General features: G+C 35.5%; 1 protein-coding gene across 1 annotated transcript; it reads right to left on the bottom strand.

Moving 5' to 3' along the window:
* Positions 1 to 17,998: 17,998 nt before the first annotated feature.
* LOC111992221 (uncharacterized) lies at positions 17,999 to 18,616 on the bottom strand. The gene has a single exon (XM_024024087.1). It carries the CDS (start codon positions 18,614 to 18,616, stop codon positions 17,999 to 18,001), a length of 618 nt encoding a protein of 205 aa, XP_023879855.1.
* Positions 18,617 to 18,824: the final 208 nt, after the last annotated feature.

Raw genomic sequence — 18,824 nt, 5'->3', positions numbered from 1 at the left:
ATAAAAATATTTTTGTCTTTTTGAAAAATTTTCAATGTTTTTAGATTTTTTTTAATTAAAAAAAAAAAACCTAAAAAACAGAACAACCAAAAACAAAAACAAGACATGTCCACAAACAATTGAAAGAATTAATTCAGGGACAAGTCAGCAACACTCACCTTGGAGAATCTTTTCTCACCCATCTAGCCCAAGTCTTTGGCTTTGTAGGTGAAAATCCATGTGAAGCAGAGTGTATTTGAGGGATTACACCAATCTTCTGAGAAAGACTGAAATCCTGCAAATTCCTTTCACAAGCCAACAAACTCAAATTTTTCAAAAGAATATGAAACAATTTATATGGACTTATGGTAGGAGAAATATCATCACATATCCTAGATTGACATACAGAATGTTTAAATTTCAATTTATGACAATTAGGACGAATGTGATCACGGACACCATAAAAATGGCAAACAAGAACAAATTTAGGAACATCAGTATTTCTAACAACAAGTCTAGTCTCAGATTTCGGTTTTTGCCTCAACAAAGAACAGTTTGGTCTAATATGACTAACAACACCACAAAGGTGACAGGTAGGCACAAAAACAGATTTATTATGCTCTCTAACAGTAGGTTTAGACTTAAGTTTAGAAACTTCAGCATCTACATCAGAACCTTTACCTTTGTCTAACCTAGCAAAATAAGCATTTTCTTTATTATTTCTCTTGAAATGAGGGATATAAACTTTCTCAATTTTAGGCTTAAGAGAAACAGAAACACTTCTGTTATCAACAACAGACTTGGTACTAGTTAAATTTTCAATTTTAGTTTTAGACTCAACTAACTCTTGTTCCAAACTTTTCATCTTCTCATCTTTAGAGAAAATTTGATTTCTCAAAAATTCATCCTTTTTGTTAGACTCATCTAATCTCACAATGAAATCCTCTTTTTCAAGATTAGCCAATTTTAACTCTTCCTTGAATTTCTTAGAAATTTTTAAAGATTTAGATAATTCCTTACGAAGAGTTTCAAAAGCATCAAAAAAAATCAACAGAAACAACAATGTCCTTTTTATTCAAATCATCACAAACATGAGTAGAAAGACACTTCAAATTATCCATGATAACAGGGGTCAAGGATCAGTTCTTAGATCAAAAGATCTAAAACAGAAGAGTTACCCGCTCTGATACCACTTGTTTGAAATTTAGACCCCTTAAAACAACAATTGGATTAACCTAGTTAATTAGTCAAGTTGTTACTTAGTCAAATTATGCAATTCTAGGTTAACACAAATATATCATATCATGCAAAGCAGCAGAAATATAAAGAACACAATGATATGATGACCCAGGAAACCACACGGTAAAAACTTGGGAAGGATTTGACTTAGCTATCCTCAAGGTAAACCTGAATCCACTATGCGAAAGAATCGAAATTCATACAAAAGGACTTACAAGCTCCCCGCTTGACTTCCTAATGCTACCCACCAGTAGAACTTACTGACACGACCACATGCAAACTCCGAATCCACGGACTCCTTCTTTCTTGGATTCTCTAATCAGCTACAAGTACCCATGCTTGTTATTCTTTAAGCTCCAATGGTAGCAACCGAGTTGATCATCAAGATATTGAAATAATTTCTACCTTGAAAACCCTAAGTTTATGTGAAGGAAAGCTCCTCAATGATCTCACAAGAGATTCACACAAACCGCAAATATAAGCAACAAAGACTTAGAAAGGATTGGGTATAAAACCCTAGATACAAAAAAGGCACTCTCTTCTCTCTCTCAAAAGTCTCAAAAACGTGGCTTAGGGTTTCCTTTATATAGTGGGAGAAGTAAATTTGAAACCTTAATCCTTAATGGGCTTGGGCTGAGTTGGAAATTCTACAGAAAAACATTCTGCCCGAGATTCGATCGATCGAGTCTTTCTTTCGATTGATCGAGCCAGAGCGAAATTCACCAATGCATCTGCAGCCTCTCAATTCCAACTTTACATGAAAGACCCAACTTTGAGCAAGCCTAAACAAGACTAAACATATTGTTTTGATCATGGTTTGCCAACATTACACATTAGAGTTCTAAATACATAAATTCCTAAATCTTTAGAACCTAACAAAAATAAAATTATATCTATATTTAATGAAAATACATATCAGTTTTATGTGTTAAAAAAATCAGATCTGTATTTAATGAAAATACAAATTAGTTTAAACTAGATCTCTATTTAATGAAAATACATATCAGTTTTATGTGTTAAAAAAAAAATTAGATCTGTATTTAATGAAAATACAGATCAGTTTTATGTGTTAAAAATCATATCTGAAAAGTTTAAATCAGTTTTTAGTTTAAAGAGATCTTTGACAATTAGTAGATTTTAAGATTCAAGAGAAAAATCACAAAAAAAAAAAAAAAAAATTATCTAAGAACATATTTAAAGAAAAATTTTAAACAAAACATGGCAATTATATCAAGAATCAGAAATAATCAAACATGCATCATCAACAAAATTGATATGAGAAGACTAGAAAAAGAAAAGAAATAGACCTCTTGCATGAGCATGCTCTTCTTAGTGAAAAAATATTTTAGGATTCAAAGAAATTTATTCAACTCTTTGAAGCTTAAAATACTTTGCTTACAAATATGAAATTCCTAAGGCAAGAGCCTCCAAAATGTTTTTAACATAAGGGGGAATTGAAAAGAAGGGAAGAGCTAGAAAGAAGGGGGTCAAAAAGCATGAAAAAGTGTGATGAATTTTGAGAGGCATCCTCTATTTATAGATGTTAGGACATATATGATGAACTTGTTAGGAACATATGTCACTATTTTATGTAATTAGCTAATCTTTTGACAAAACGCACTTTACTTGTATTTAGGTAGATCTAGGATGTGTTTAATACTTTAAGAAACTTTGTTTCAAGATCAAGTGTTGAAGCCATGCAAGTCTGTCCAAGTTTCAAGCCAAGAAAGTGCCTGTCATTAAAGCTCAACAGCTAGCTCGACAGCTAGCCATCTGTCAAGGTTTAAAGAGTTGATCATCCCCATGGCTTAACAGTAGCTCGGCAGCTAGGCATTTGTCGAGGTTTAAGAAAAACAAATTTTCAGTTCTGTTTTAACTCTAATCCGTGATTATGTGCTTGGGCTTTCTTTTCTCACAACCCTAAACATATAAAAAGATTATTTTAAGGGCCGTCAAAGAGGACACAAGTTGCACAAGTGTTGAGCAAAGTTTGTTTAAGCAAATTGTGACTGGAGACAGAGTTTTGCTCTAGCTCATCATTCTTGTGAAGAAGTTGCTGTGTTTGTGCACTGTAGGGTTTTGTAACCAAGCATCTTTTGGATCTTCATCATGTGGATGAATTGAGGAACTTTGCAGCCAACAATCTTCTCTAGTTGGTGATTGAAGTCGCGTACTGAGATCCACGCAATTTGTTAGTCACTTACTAGGAGCCATGCATCAAAAGGAGAGATTGTCACTACAGAACAAGTCTAATTGGGTATTGGGGTAAGGGTTCAACTGTAGGTTGGTATAAGGTATTAGGATTCTCGAGAGTGGTGACCTTAAAATCACTCGGTGGGGGTTTTTGCCGTGTTGGTTTTCCCCATTCGTAAATAAATTACTGTGTCAATTTATTTTTCACTGCATACTTAGTTTAATTGGTGATATGTTTGTGCTACCATGCATTTGCATGTTAATTTGATTAATTAATTAAACTTGTCTAATTAATAAATTAATTCATCATAAGGAGTCAATACGTTTTTGGCCTATCAATTGAGATTGGAATGCTTTGAAAAATTAGCTGAATGATCAGAATATGAACTAGGAGGTGTCCTTATCTCTAAAAAATAAAAAAAGGTAAGATTTATCTCAATCCAAATGCCCTCAGACCAATCCTTGCATTTGTGCCAATCGGCACTTGGAAAGTGCCGAATGGCCCTCTTGGGTGTCGGACCCGTGTTTGAATTTTGGTCCACTTTGGACTCCTTTTGTGAGGTTTTTTTGAGCTAGGACTTGCACTTAGATGTGTTTTTAATCTGTATTCTAAAAATTAAACCCCTTTCTTTTGATGATTCAGGTCTTTACAGTAATGATTATCTTGTAGATAAACACTCCAAAAAGTCTTGTTTATCCATAATTTTGTTGTTATCTGATTATCCACTTTATTCCTATGCAAGCAATTCTATTTTTGACACTACTAACAACCAATCACAAAATTATTTAATTAATTTTAATTGTCTAACCAATCAAAATTAAATTAAATTAATCATGCGTGATTGGTTCCACCCAAACAAAATGCTTGTAGACTATGCAAACTTGATCATGCGATATCGTTCAATTCAATGGTCCGATTTGAAAATTGGGCATACCGTCCGACCATTAAAATTTGAAGATCATTTTAATGATATGCAATGAATGAATTAATGCATGTAATGCAACTAAGATTTTTTTGGGAATATGAATGGTCACTTTAGCCATCTTCCTTGATTAAATTATGGGTGCAAAATCGAGTGTCTATAGAATCCCCCTCATTGATAGAGCTTGCAAAGCAAATGTCAATGTAAAACAAAGACACTAATTTTAGCAGCCATGATTTAATTGAGGTTGACTTTTTAAAGATTACTTAGCCCTAGTACCTAAAACCTTGGAACATAGAACTAGTGTTTTGCTGTTTTGAAAAGTGAAAATTGTGAATACTAAACTTAATTGATAACTGATAATCTTGAAGTGAATCTTGAAATCTGAGATGACTGAGAGGCTTCTCTATCTCAGTTTGAATGTGAGGGGTCGATTAAGGGGCTTCTTTACCTCAATCTTGATAGAAGGTAACCAAAGGGCTTCTCTACCTCAGAACCTAGGGCAATTGAGAGACTTCTCTATCTTAATCTTGAATTGTGACGATCAAGGGGCTTTTCTACCTCGATCTTGATTGTGGTGACCAATGGGCTTCTTTACCTTGATCTTGTTGGAAGGTAACCAAGGGGCTTCTCTACCTCGGAACCTGGATCGTGGCGACCAAGAGGCTTCTCTATCTTGATCTTGATGGAAGGTAACCAAGGGGCTTCTCTACCTTGGAACCTAGATCGTGGCAACCAAGGGGCTTCTCTACCTTTTAACCTAGATTGTGGCGACCAATGGGCTTCTCTACCTTGATCTTGTTGAACGGTAACCCGGCTTCTCTACCTCGAAACCTAAATTGTGGTGACCAAGGGGCTTCCCTACCTTGATCTTGTTTGAAGGTAACCAAGGGGCTTTTCTACCTCGAAACCTGGATTATGGCGACCAAGGGGCTTCTCTACCTTGATCTTGATGGAAGGTAACTAAGGGGCTTCTCTACCTCGGAACCTAGGAATCTAGAATTGTTCTTGAAGATTTGTTCATGTAGATTTGTCCTTTAAAGATTTGTTCATGGAGATGTGTCATTTAAAAGATTTATTCAAAGAGATTTGTCCTTTGAAGATTTGTTCATGGAGATTTGTCCTTTGAAGATTTGTTCATGGAGATTTATCCTTTGAAGATTTATTCATGGAGATTTGTCCTCACTTTCCTGCATGGCAATATGAAGCGATGAATCCTGATGGATCGTACAGCTCCATGACTTTAGATAGGCCAAAACACACCCCAAATGTCCCTTGGCTTGATCCAGTGTGTTCTTGAATCTTTTAGTTCCTTGTTCTCATTTCTTCTTGGCTCATTGAACTGCTCACGATCTGGTAAATTTGTGTTTCAGGTTAATGTTGATCTTGTGGAAGAAAGCATACGGATGATTGGAGGTTTGCAACTGGAAGCACACACTCAATCTTCGTAATATGTGATCAATGGAGTGAGCTGGGTATGAGATGATGCTTTCTGGGTGTCTTCACTTGGACTTCCCTGATAATCTATCTAATACTTGTCCTTGTTGATTTTTCAGGCGAGCCGAATGGCATTGGTTGATGCCAACACAAGGTCCTTAGAGGAAAGGATCATAAACCTTGAACTTCAGAACCAACAACAGGAATCTCGATTTTATTCAAGTCAGGAAGGAGATACTGATGGTGGCTCCTCCAAAGGTGCATCGAGGAGATCTTCACGCAAGTGGACCTGGAGTCCCAATGATGCTTGACTTATGTTTTTTTTTTTTCTACAATAACAAGAAGAAACGTTTCTTAGATAAATTTGTATTAATTTCAGCTTTTAGCTCTTTGTGTTGGAAAAATACATGTTTGTATCGCATACAAAACATACGCAGTAGAAAAAGTAACAGATCAACTTCATTCGCAATTGATAACTTGTACTATGTAAATTTCAAAATATAAGAACAAGAGAGTATACCTTGGTGTGGTGAATTTCAAAAAAAAGATTAGAAATACTTGGGAACGCTTTTAATCTTCACTCCAATTCCACTAACGCCCAAGAAGTGTGGTCTCTCAATCAGTTTATATGAATGTGTTCATGGGAGAATAATAGAGTGTCCAACACTCACATACAAACCATTTCGTTCTCTTACAAAATTTTATATGTTTCTCTCCTTATAAATGATTGTCTAATTGGGCTAGCCTTTTGGACCATTCCAATTGGGCTTTAGTATGTGGCTTGGAGTGGGACCAAAAGGGAACAAATAAGACACTAGCACTAATGGGCATTGGGCTTTTCTGTCAACTCTTAACAAGTCTAAAATTACCATTAATTATATTTAATACCACTATATAAATATAATTGCACTTTAGGCCTTATTAATAAATTATAACCCAAGACTTTATTATATATGCAACAACTTCATTAAAATATTAGTAGTAATACAAAGTCATGAATGTATACTGCCACTTTGAGTACCCGATTTAATTCTTTAAGTTATCCATCATATATTTATGAAATACAATTTCATAAATATATACTTTAGTAACTCCTTACTAAAGTAATTAGGCCTAACATTCTGAATAATCAAACCCATTAAACTTATCTCAAGGGAATATTTTATATCTCCGTTAAGTGACTATGAATTTCATCTTAAGAATATATGTTCTATCAACACTAAATGTGACTGCCCAACATACTGAGGTTTTGATCGTAACTTTAGATCTAACTCTTGATATAATAAAAGTAACCTACACTTCATGATCAGGTCCATTATTCTCTCAGGATTAAGAGTTGATGTAAATAGAAGTTGTAAGATTTATTATTCATTTGGTAGTTGTTAGGAGAATAATGAATCCCATAGTGGTCCAGTTCAACATGTCTTAACTCTTAAAACATATTAACGTATCAACTAGAAGTCTCCACTTTCATGATCAAGACAAATCATCTTAGTTGTTATGTTATAGTCTTCGCAGATGAAATGCCCAATTTCATCACTAACTATGATCTAAAATTCTGAGTTTACAAAGAACTTGTGATTTATATCTTCTATGATGAAATAACATACTATGCATCTCATGGACTATATGATAATTTCCAAATATTAATGTTACCATTATTTTAGATAATAATGAAACAAATTTATTAATCATAACATTAAGCCATTCATAATATCATACAATAGGATTTAAGGACACTAATCTAAACACTTTGTCCTTTGAATTGTTTTTGATCTTGTTAAAAATTTAGATGAGACAAGTTTAGAATTTACCTGATGAAGTCTTATAGTAAAAATTTAAACTTATATGACCAATTCTGATGGAATTTGCTCTTACTTGAATGAGGCATAGCCAAATGCCCCTAGTTTAAAGACTTGTGCACGATGACCTTTCATTTTTGAAAAAAAAAATTATTTTTTCTTTCTTTTTTTCATTTTTTTTGAAAAGAAAAAGTGATTTTTACTTGTTCCAAAAAGAGTGGTAAGGTATGGCCGAATGCCCCTAGTTTAAGAGATGAACACATGACTTTGAAAAATCTCGATTTGATTTTTTTTCTCTCCTTTCAAAAACAATGATGTAGGTGACCTTTTTCACAAATGGACAAGACATGTCTAATGCTCTAGTTGAACCAAAAAAAAAAAAAAAAATCTTTTTGAGTGTTAAATAGAGTCAAAAACAGATCAGAAAGGTGCCCGAAAACATAAAACATGATAAGTGAGCCTTGGTGGAGTTGAGCGCCAATCGGCACTTGGGAGTGCCAACTGGCATACCCCATTGTGGGCCAGCTCCTCATGCTTTTCCAACATGTGTTTTGCGTTTTTGAATTTTTTTGAAAAAAATATTTTCTTCGTTTGTGACCATGAAACACTTTCCTAGTCAACTACAAACTCTTGAAACTTATTTAAACCTTGTTAAGGATTGAGGTAGCTTATTTTAGCATCTATCCTACAAACAAATCTCTGCATCAAGGTTAGCAAGACACAATAATCACAAGCAAAAGTTATCCATGGCTAACAACCAAAAATTTTCTCATTCAACCATTCATGATATCAACAGATAGGTTCGTAACTTTGATTATAGTACGAAGACCAATTTTACAGCCTACAAACTAGAGGGAATCAAGGCTTTGAAGAATGTCAAAATCAAGTGGGACTTCCTCCATGCTACTGTGAAGTTCTAGGATCTTGAAGATCATGTGTTCCGATTTAAAATTGCTAAACATTGTCCCACAATTGAAGAATTTTCAGCTATTCTGGGTTATGATCTGAGCAAGAAATCTGTAGCAGTTTTTTGTGATCCTAGGTATAGGGAATTTTTGTCTAATGCTCTAGGTTTTCTTACTTCAATTACCAGTAGTATGATTGAAGGACATATGGTGAATCTTCATGCAATTCTTTCAATACTGATTAACAAACGCACTTATGGAGTGACTAACAACATGCAAAAAAATTTTGGCTTGGCTCTTTGCCTCGTGGGAAAATTTTTCTTTACTCTGGAAGGCCCAGTTTTGCATATGCTTAAGTCATAAGTATTGTGAGTCAAATTAAGGGTGATGATAATCCTATTTCTCTTATCCTAGCAGAAACTCTTTTAGGATTGGACTCTGTATTTCATGGTGGAGAGTCACAAAACTTTCTTAGGAGTCCCTTGACTTTACAGATATGGCTGATGGAAAGACTGGATATGATTGCCAGGCCTACAATTAGCAATTATGGTCCTAGCAGTTTCCTCAGTAGGACTGTCGTCAAAACTGAGTGTCAAACTAAAAGCAACTGGGTGAAATTTCTGAACAAGAAATCTAGTGCTTCAATTTGATGGAATTGTTATTGGTGGAAGTGTCCACCCCCTCTGCTACGGTCTCAAGGATCAGATCACATTTTCATGGTTGGATTAAGGGGGCAACTTCCTATAAGGCAGATAGACTCTTGAGGCAATTCCAATATGAGTAAGGAATGCCCAGTGGAAAAGGAAGAAAACCTTTCACTCTTGTGGACACAAATCCTACTTCTATAAGGAACATGCTATTAGGCTTGGAGATGGCTGACTGAGTGGATCAATCTTTTGTCAAGGTTCACTTTCACAGGATGACTACAGAATGCTCTAACTAGTTGGTGGACAAGATTGCTGACAAGGAGGCTAAATTTAAAAGGAGGGACAAAGATGACAAAGTACCTAACTCAGATGGAATCAATAAACAACCTAAAGAGAAAAGACTAAAGATAAAGTGATCTTCTTATTTTTGGCTTTGAACATGTTTATTTTAAAAGTTGATGCAAAACTCTTAGGTTTAGGAATTATTTAGGACTTTGAGGTTAAGGGTTCTGTTTTAAGGTTCAACTTTTAAGGTTTGGTTTGGTTTGGTTTTTTATTTTTTATTTTTTATTTTTATTTTTTTTTTTTTTTTTTTGTTATGGTTTTGGTTTAGAGTTTGGGTTTTATGTAATGGCATGATTTAATGGAATGGTTGAATTTTTGGAGAGAAAAAAAATTTAATGGGTAAATGCTGGGTTTGGGGAAGTTGTGACCGGACCAATGTATGGTTGCCTAAGTACCCTCATTGGCAGAAGGATCAGGTCATCACGTAGTTCATTTTTGTGTGCCTTAATTTTTTCCAAGGCCGCGCTTTTGGGTTTTCAACCTAGTAGGCTCTCTCACACTCTCTCTTTTTCTTTACTCTCCTTTTGCGTAGATCACCCTTTCGGGTTTTCAAGCTACCCCTTTTTATTTTTTATTTTTTAGTTTTTATTTATTTTTTATGAACCTATGAATGGAAATAGGATAATTCGCAACTACTTTAGACGTGGTGTTTTCAAACTACCACCTCAGACATGGTATTTCTTCAATTGATCCATGTTGGTTGGCTCAGTGAAAGGGTTTGCATCTAAGTCCATCATCCTTACTGCTCTCCCAGAGTATATTTGCTTGATAATATATGGGCCTGCCCAATTTTGCTTGAACTTCTTGTTTGTCTCTTGAATCAGGGCTCGGATCTCTTTCAGCACTAAATCCTCCAACTTCAGATCTTTAGTTCTTACTTTCTTGTCAAAAGCTTTCCTGAGCCTCCTTTGATAACCCTAAATATGGTACAAGGCCTTCAGTTTTTTCTCATCCAGCATGCATAATTGGTCATATCTGCTTTACAACCAATCTACTTTAGAATTTCACTTTCTAGTACTATCCTTAGTGAATGGACACCCATTTCAATGGGAAAGACTGCTTCCATTCCATACACCAATGAATAATGAGTGGCTCCTGTGGAAGATCGAATTGATGTCCTATACCCCCAAAGTGCATAGGGTAATGGTAGATGTCAATCCTTGTAGTTCTTCATGCTCTTCTTCAAGATTTTCCCTATATTCTTATTTGCAGCCTCAAATACTCCATTAGTCTGAGGATGGTAAGGTGAAGATTTGTGGTGTTGAATATTGAACTGTCAAAGTAGCCTTTCCGTTTCTCCCTTAAAATGCAAACCATTATCTAAGATAATTTCATGTGGTTCCCCATATCTACAAATGATATTAGTTTGAATAAGCTGAGTAACTTTCTTCGAATTCAAAACCTTGTATGAGGTAGCTTCCACCCATTTAGTGAAGTAATCTATAGCAATAAGTATGAATTCATGGCCATTAGATGTTGTTGGGTGAATTTTCCCAAAAATATCTATTCCCCATGTAGAAAACGGCCAGGGTGAAGTCATGGTATGTGCATAGTTGGCATGTGCTTTAGATCTTCGTGGACTTGGCATTAATGACACTTCCAAACATGAGCTATGCAATCTGCTTCCATAGTAGTCTAGTAATACCCTTGCCTCATTATCTTTCGTGATAGCATGTGTGCATTCATATGTGGCCCATAGATTGACTCATAGACTTCTTCAATTATTTGCTATGCTTCCTTGGTGATCACATAAAGGAGATGAATTCCATCATATGATCTTCTGTAAAGCCTCTCCCCACAAATAATATAATTAGTGGACAACTTCTTGATGGTCAATTGGTCATTCTTGTCTACAAACAGTGGGTATGCCCATCTTTAAGGTACTATATGTTAGGACATATGTGGTTCACTTATTAAGAACATATGTCACTATTTTATGTAGCTGGCTAATCCTTTGACAAAACACACTTTACTTGTATTTGGGTAGATCTAGGATGTGTTTTATACTTCAAGAAACCTTGTTTCAAGTTCAAGTGTTAAAGCCATGCAAGTCTGTCCAAGAATCAAGTGAGAAAGTGCTGAATTTTAAAGCTCGATAGCTGCTCGATACCTCATCGACACCTGGCTATCTGTCGAGCTCTTCAGCTGATTCTTATCACAATCTCGATAGCTTCTCAATAAGTGGTCGATCGATCGAGAAAGTTTCTGTCCCCTCAACACCTTCTCGATAGCTGTATCTGTTGAGATTCATTAAACCTCGACACCTTCTTGACACCTGCTATCTGTTGAGGTTACAGGAATTCAGATTTTTGTTTTTGGGCCAGGCTTTTGTATCTGTGTAGGGTTTCTTTTCCACAACCCTAGACCTATATAAGGCTTATTTTAGAGACCGTCACATAAGAGAATACAAGGAGAACATATGCAAAAGGTGATCGATGCCTTATTCTCTCTGAAAGAAGCTACTACGTCTTTGGGCCTTAGGGTTTTGTAACAAAGTACTTCTTGATCTTCATTGTTGATGAAGTGAAGAACTTTGCAGCCAACATTCTTCTTCCTTAAGTTGGTGAGTGAGTCACATACTAGGATTCATGCAAAGGAGTTAGTCACGTATTGGGATCCGTGTAACGTCAAAGGGTGGCGTTCATATATTGAAGAGTTCAGAGGTTTTGAAGCGGTAAAAGGTTTCTGCTTTGAGTTCATCTACGGGATTGTAGAGTCTAGGGACAAATGTTTTGTAATAGATTTGAAACTTCTCTTTACTATAGTGGATTGCTTTTTGGGAAGGTTTTCCCCCCAGGTTTTTTACTGTGAGATTGGTTGGTTTCATTGGTTTTCCTAGGTCATCATATCTTATCTTATTTATTTTTTCCGCTGCATGATTTTGACATGATATTAATGTTTGTTTGCTTTAACATGTTTTATTAATAATAAATCTAATTAACAAATTAGATTTAAAACTTGTTAATTCTATCAACCGAGGTCTAAATTTCCCAACAAGTGGTATTAGAGCAAGTTCACTCTGATTGGTTTAATTTCCTGAGTGTGATCCATTGACCCCTGTTGTCATGGATAGAGGACAATCTTTATTTATACCTCCTTTATTTGATGACACTAATTATGCGTACTGGAAAGTTCGTATGAAAGTCTTTTTGCAGGCTCTAGGTGAACAAGTATGGCAAGCTGTTGAAGTTGGCTGGATTAAGCCAAAGGAAGCGCCGATGGATTGGGATGATGCAACAATCATTGCGGCAAATTTCAACAGTAGGGCCTTGAATGCTTTGTTTTGTGGGATGACCAATGAGGAATTCAAGAAAATATCATCCACGGTAGTTGCCAAGGAAGCATGGACCATTCTTGAGACCACCTATGAAGGTACCTAAGCAGTAAAGATTGTGAAGCTTCAACAACTCACTAGTAGTTTTGAAGAAATAAGGATGGAGAAAGATGAGACATTTGATGAGTTTTATGCTAAACTCAAGAATATTGTGAATTCTACTTTCAACCTTGGAGAATCTATTGCAGAATCCAAGATTGTTAGAAAAATTCTTAGGTCCTTACCTGAAAGATTCCATGCCAAGATCACTGCCATTGAAGAAGCAAAGGACATTGATCAAATTTCTTTGACTGAGCTTGTAGGGAACCTTCAAACCTATGAGATAGGATTAGGCTCAATGGGGAAAGGTGAAAAGAGTAAAAACTTGGCTCTTAAGGGTATAGAGGAAGAGATTGAGGACTCTGAAGATAAGATGATAGTGAAGATGAGGATGAGGATCTAACCTTCATAACTGATGAGATTATCAAACTTCTTCAGTTTAGGAAAAAGGATAAGGGAAAACATCCTAGGAAACCTAAATCCTCTAGGAATGGCAAGAATGAGAAACCCCTCATCAAATGTGATGAATGCAAAGGTTTTGGTCATATGAGAATAGAGTGCCCAAATTACCTCATGAAAAAAGAGACCAAGGAGTCAAAAGATTAAGGGTTGGTTGCTACTTGGAGTGATACTGAGGATGACTCTTCTAATGAGTTTGTGGATGAATGTCGTCAAGTTATGGCCTTTACTGCCACAACTGATAAGGTGATTGTGGAGAGTGCTAGTGACAGTGAGGATTCTTCTGATGATGAAATACCCAAGAAGATGACCATTCATGAAGCCTATGATAAGATATGCATTGAATTTATAAAATTTGAGAAGATTTCTCATCTTAGTAGAAAAGAGCTTAATGAGGTAAAAACTGAAAAAGCTGATCTATTAGTCAAACTGGATGAGACTACAAGGTTAGTTGAGACTCTTGTTGTGGAGAACGCCTCGTTAGAAGAGAAGGTCAAGAATCTTGAGATTGAGCTTAGTCAAGCTAGAACTCAAATAGAGAGGATGTCTAGTGCAAAGCTTGATGAGGTATTGAGTGCTCAAAAGTCTAGTTCTGATAAGACTGGCTTAGGATATGCTGTATCCTCTAGCCCTCCTCTTCCACGGCTTCTGGATCAAAGACTGTCTTTGTGCCACAATCTGAGAAAGGTAATAAAGGTATGAAATCCAAAACTGGTCTGGCTAATTCTAAATCCTTTGTTAAACCTAATGTTTGTTATTATTGTGGTGTTGCTGGGCACATTCGTCCTGATTGCTTTAAGTTGTATCCTCATAAGCAATTGTCCAAACGGTCACAGGTTTCCTCTCGAGGATCTGCACCTTTGTTTGGAGAGTTATTAGAAGTCTTAAGCTTTTTAACTTAATTTCAAGAGAATTTTAATTCTTCTATGTCCTTTAGTAGACATACTAGGACACGTGCCTTTTCATCTTCACGGCCAAAGACTCGTGCTGTGTGGGTGAAAAAAGAGCCTAAGACTTAATTGTCTTTTCTATTTATCCTGTGCTTTATTTCTTTCTATCTAAAGTAGGACTCTCTTTGCTTGATTTCTTATCTTATTTGGAATTATGTTTTCATGCATCTGCACATTTCTATCATACCTTGATGCATATGCATATTTCTTTCATGCTTTCATGTTATTTGTCTGTTTTTGTTTGGTTGTTTAGTTTTTATTTTATTTTGTTTTCAAAATAAAATAATAAAAAGAAAGAGAAAAATTAGAAAAATACAAAAACAGTGTGTGTTTTGTGTACTTTGGTACTTGTGTACCTTGGATGGCCATTGAAACAAAGTTTCTAAATTTTGTATCTTGTGTAGCTTAGATGAGCATCTCCATGAACAACTAAGCAAGTGAGCTTTGTGGCTCTTGTTTTTCATGCATCTGCACATTTCTATCATACCTTGATGCATATGCATATTTCTTTCATGCTTTCATGTTATTTGTCTGTTTTTGTTTGGTTGTTTAGTTTTTATTTAAGAAAAATACAAAAACAGTGTGTGTTTTGTGTACTTTGGTACTTGTGTACCTTGGATGGCCATTGAAACAAAGTTTCTAAATTTTGTATCTTGTGTAGCTTAGATGAGCATCTCCATGAACAACTAAGCAAGTGAGCTTTGTGGCTCTTGTTTTTCATGCATCTGCACATTTCTATCATACCTTGATGCATATGCATATTTCTTTCATGCTTTCATGTTATTTGTCTGTTTTTGTTTGGTTGTTTAGTTTTTATTTAGTTTTGTTTTCAAAATAAAATAATAAAAAGAAAGAGAAAAATCAGAAAAATACAAAAACAGTGTGTGTTTTGTGTACTTTGGTACTTGTGTACCTTGGATGGCCATTGAAACAAAGTTTCTAAATTTTGTATCTTGTGTAGCTTAGATGAGCATCTCCATGAATGACTAAGCAAGTGAGCTTTGTGGCTTTTGTTTGTGATAAGTAAGATTAAGTTATCTCTTGAACTTAACACTCATATCACTCTTTTTGATGGGTAGGACTAGAAAATCCTAAGAGAAAGGCATAAATAACCATCTCACCACTGTTGCCCGTCAATCATAATATGATACTTGTATGCTTCGGTATAGCAAAAGTGCAGTGTCAAAGACATTCGTATGCTTCGGCATAGGAAAAGTGCGATGTCAAATGCTTAACATCTTGGGTATTTCTTTTCTCTCTTTTTATGCCCATGCATGATATGCTTAAATAAAAGAAAAATATGCAAAGAAAAATAAAAAGCAAAAAGATCAAAAATGCTTTAAATATGGTTGCAAGCGTGTGTTTTAGGAGACGTGGGAGTTATAGGATGTAACTCAAAGGTGATAGTCCCCATTAAACAGTTATGATTGTGTATGAATTAAAGTTATTTTCTCATATCTTAGATCGTCATAACATGTATACACATATGCAATCTTGCAATATTTTTCACACACTACACGCAATATTCTTTACTACTCTTGATACATGTGCAGGTACAATGTGATTTGGCCATCACAAAGGTGTTACATGTGCTAATGTATACTCACTAAACTATCTTGACTTGTTTTTGAAATATAAAATTGGCTAAACTTGTTTAGTGTGTGCGTGTGTTTTGGGATCTATGTGTTTAACATTTTTCTTGTTGAGAGATGTGTTTTTTACATGTTTTGCATCCTTCTTTTATCCTGTCATCCATAGCATCTTGTTTCATTACATTCATACATTTATATGGATTCTTTGTGCCCCATTGATCATCTTTATGTCTCTCGGGTGAAGCTTTCTAGCTTCTTGTACCATTTGTCAATCATGACAAAAAAGGGGAGAATTTGTGGAGATATGTGGTTTCCTTTTAAAGATTCTACATATTAGGGGGAGAAATACATTCCTTTGTAAGGGGGAGTGCTTGCTTCCTTGTTCTTGTACCTTGGGTCTTGTGACCATTGTTTACATACATTGACCTTATCTTCTTTATATGTTGATGTATGTTTTCTTCACATACCTTTACATGTGTTGTTTCTTCTCTATCTTTATACACATGTTCATTATACTTGTATGCAATCTATTATTTCTATTTCACACAAGATGTCTTGATGAGTTTTGTTTAAAGTGTTTCAAAAATACAGGTTGTCAAAGTCTACTTGCCATAAACTCTCTTCTTGCAAAGTTTTTCAAAAGTTTGTATTAGGATATAATTTATTGTATTCAACAAGTGAATATGAGTTGAATGATTTATGACTTCTCTCATATGGTCATTTGTTAGCTGTGGTTTTGTCACGGATTGTCAAAAGGGGAGATTGTTAGGACATATGTGGTTCATTTGTTAAGAACATATGTTACTATTTTATGTAGTTGGCTAATCCTTTGACAAAACACACTTTACTTGTATTTTGGCAGATCTAAAATGTGTTTAATACTTCAAGAAACCTTATTTCAAGTTCAAGTTTTAAAGCCATGCAAGTCTGTCCAAGAATCAAGTGAGAAAGTACTGAATTTTAAAACTCGATAGTTGCTCAATACCTCCTCAACACTTAGCTATTTGTCGAGCTCTTCAGCTGATTCTTATCGCAATCTCGATAGCTTCTCGATCGATCGAGAAAGTTTCTGTCCCCTCGACACCTTCTTGACACCTCTTCGATAGCTATATTTGTTGAGATTCATTAAACCTCAACACTTGCTTGACACCTGCTATCTATCAAGGTTACGGGAATTCAGATTTCTGTTTTTGGGCCAGGCTTTTGTGTCTGTGTAGGGTTTCTTTTCTCACAACCCTAGACCTATATAAAGCTTATTTTAGAGGCTGTCATATAAGAGAATACAAGGAGAACATATGCAAAAGGTGACCAATGCCTTATTCTCTCTGAAAGAAGCTACTGCGTCTTTGCGCCTTAAGGTTTTGTAACCAAGTGCTTCTTGATCTTCATTGGTGATGAAGTGAAGAACTTTGCAGCCAACATTCTTCTTCCTTAAGTTGGTGAGTGAGTTACGTACTAGGATTCGTGCAAAGGAGTTAGTCACATATTAAGATCCATGTAACATCAAAGGGTGACATTCATATATTGAAGAGTTCAGAGGTTCTGAACCGATAGAAGGTTTTTGCTGTGAGTTCATCTACGGAATTGTAGAGTCTAGGGACAAAGGTTTTGTACTAGATCTGAAACTTCTCTTTACTATAGTGGATTACTTTTTGGGAAGGTTTCCCCCCAGACTTTTTACTGTGAAATTGGTTGATTTCATTGGTTTTCTTGGGTCATCATATCTTGTCTTATTTATTTTTTCCGCTGTATGATTTTGAAATGATATTGATGTTTGTTTGTTTTAACAAGTTTTATTAATAATAAATCTAATTAACAACTTGGGTTTAAAACTTGTTAATTCTACCAACTAGGGTCTAAATTTCCCAACACTATAAGATGTCTGAATACCATTCACCTTTTCCATTTTTTTCCTTATCTTCTTCTATTGTCATGCAATAAGCTGGCTCTTCTTTTTGTTCCACCTATTGGTCTAGCTACATCTTCCTTTGGCCCATCCATCATGGATGTCATTGTTGCTAAAGCATCTGCAATCTGATTCTGCATCCTTGGCACATATTGGTATTGGTTCTTGTTGAATTTTAAGGCTCACTTCTGAAGACATTCATGATAAGGCATCAGCTTTTCTTCCTTGATCTTCCATCTATTTTGAATCTAAGAGATTATCAACGCTGAGTCACCATATACTTCAAACTCCTTTACTCCACGACCTAGGGTTGCTTGTAACCCCATAATGCAAGCTTTATATTCAGTGGCATTATTAGTGGCAGGAAAGTTGAGCCTACCAGAAAATGGGTTGTGTGTCCATTTTGGAGAAATTAAGAGAACTCCAATGCCACTTCCATATTGATTAGTTGCTCCATCAAAATACATCATCCATGATTCTACCTCAATCCCCATGATGTCCTCATTTAGAAAGTCTCCTTGGATCTCTTCAACTTTTTTAGGTGAATAGTAGGTTAAGTGATCAACAATCACTCTCCCATTCATAGATTTCTGAGTCACATATTTAATTTCAAATTTTGACAGAAGTGAAACCCATTTAGCTGTCTTCCCATCTTGCATGGGCTTTTCCATCAAATACTTCACAATCAAAAAGTCTTTGAAAGAAAGCATATAATGCCTAAGTTTGCGGGTTGCCCATACAAGCGCTACACATGTCTTCTCAAGTAGTGAATACTTTTCTTCATAGGCCAACTTCTTCTCGTTGATGTAGTAAATCGCATTCTCCTTCCTAGACTCCTCTAGGTATTGAGCAAGCAAAGCCCCCATTGTTGTGTCCATAGTTCTGGGATACAACAATAATGGCTTTTTAGATATCGTGAAGCCAGTATTGGTGGCTTCATCAAATAATTCTTAATCTTTTCAAAAACTTCTTGACATTGCTCATTCCAAACCATGGGAACTTTCTTTTTAAGCAGCCGAAAAAGTGGCTCACATGTCATGGTGAGCTAAGCTGTGAATCTGCTAATGTATTGTA

Source organism: Quercus suber, unplaced genomic scaffold (genome assembly GCF_002906115.3).
Source record: "Quercus suber isolate HL8 unplaced genomic scaffold, Cork oak 2.0 scaffold_490, whole genome shotgun sequence".
In the NCBI taxonomy this organism is placed as follows: Eukaryota; Viridiplantae; Streptophyta; class Magnoliopsida; order Fagales; family Fagaceae; genus Quercus; species Quercus suber.
This window is presented reverse-complemented; position numbering and strand designations above follow the sequence as displayed.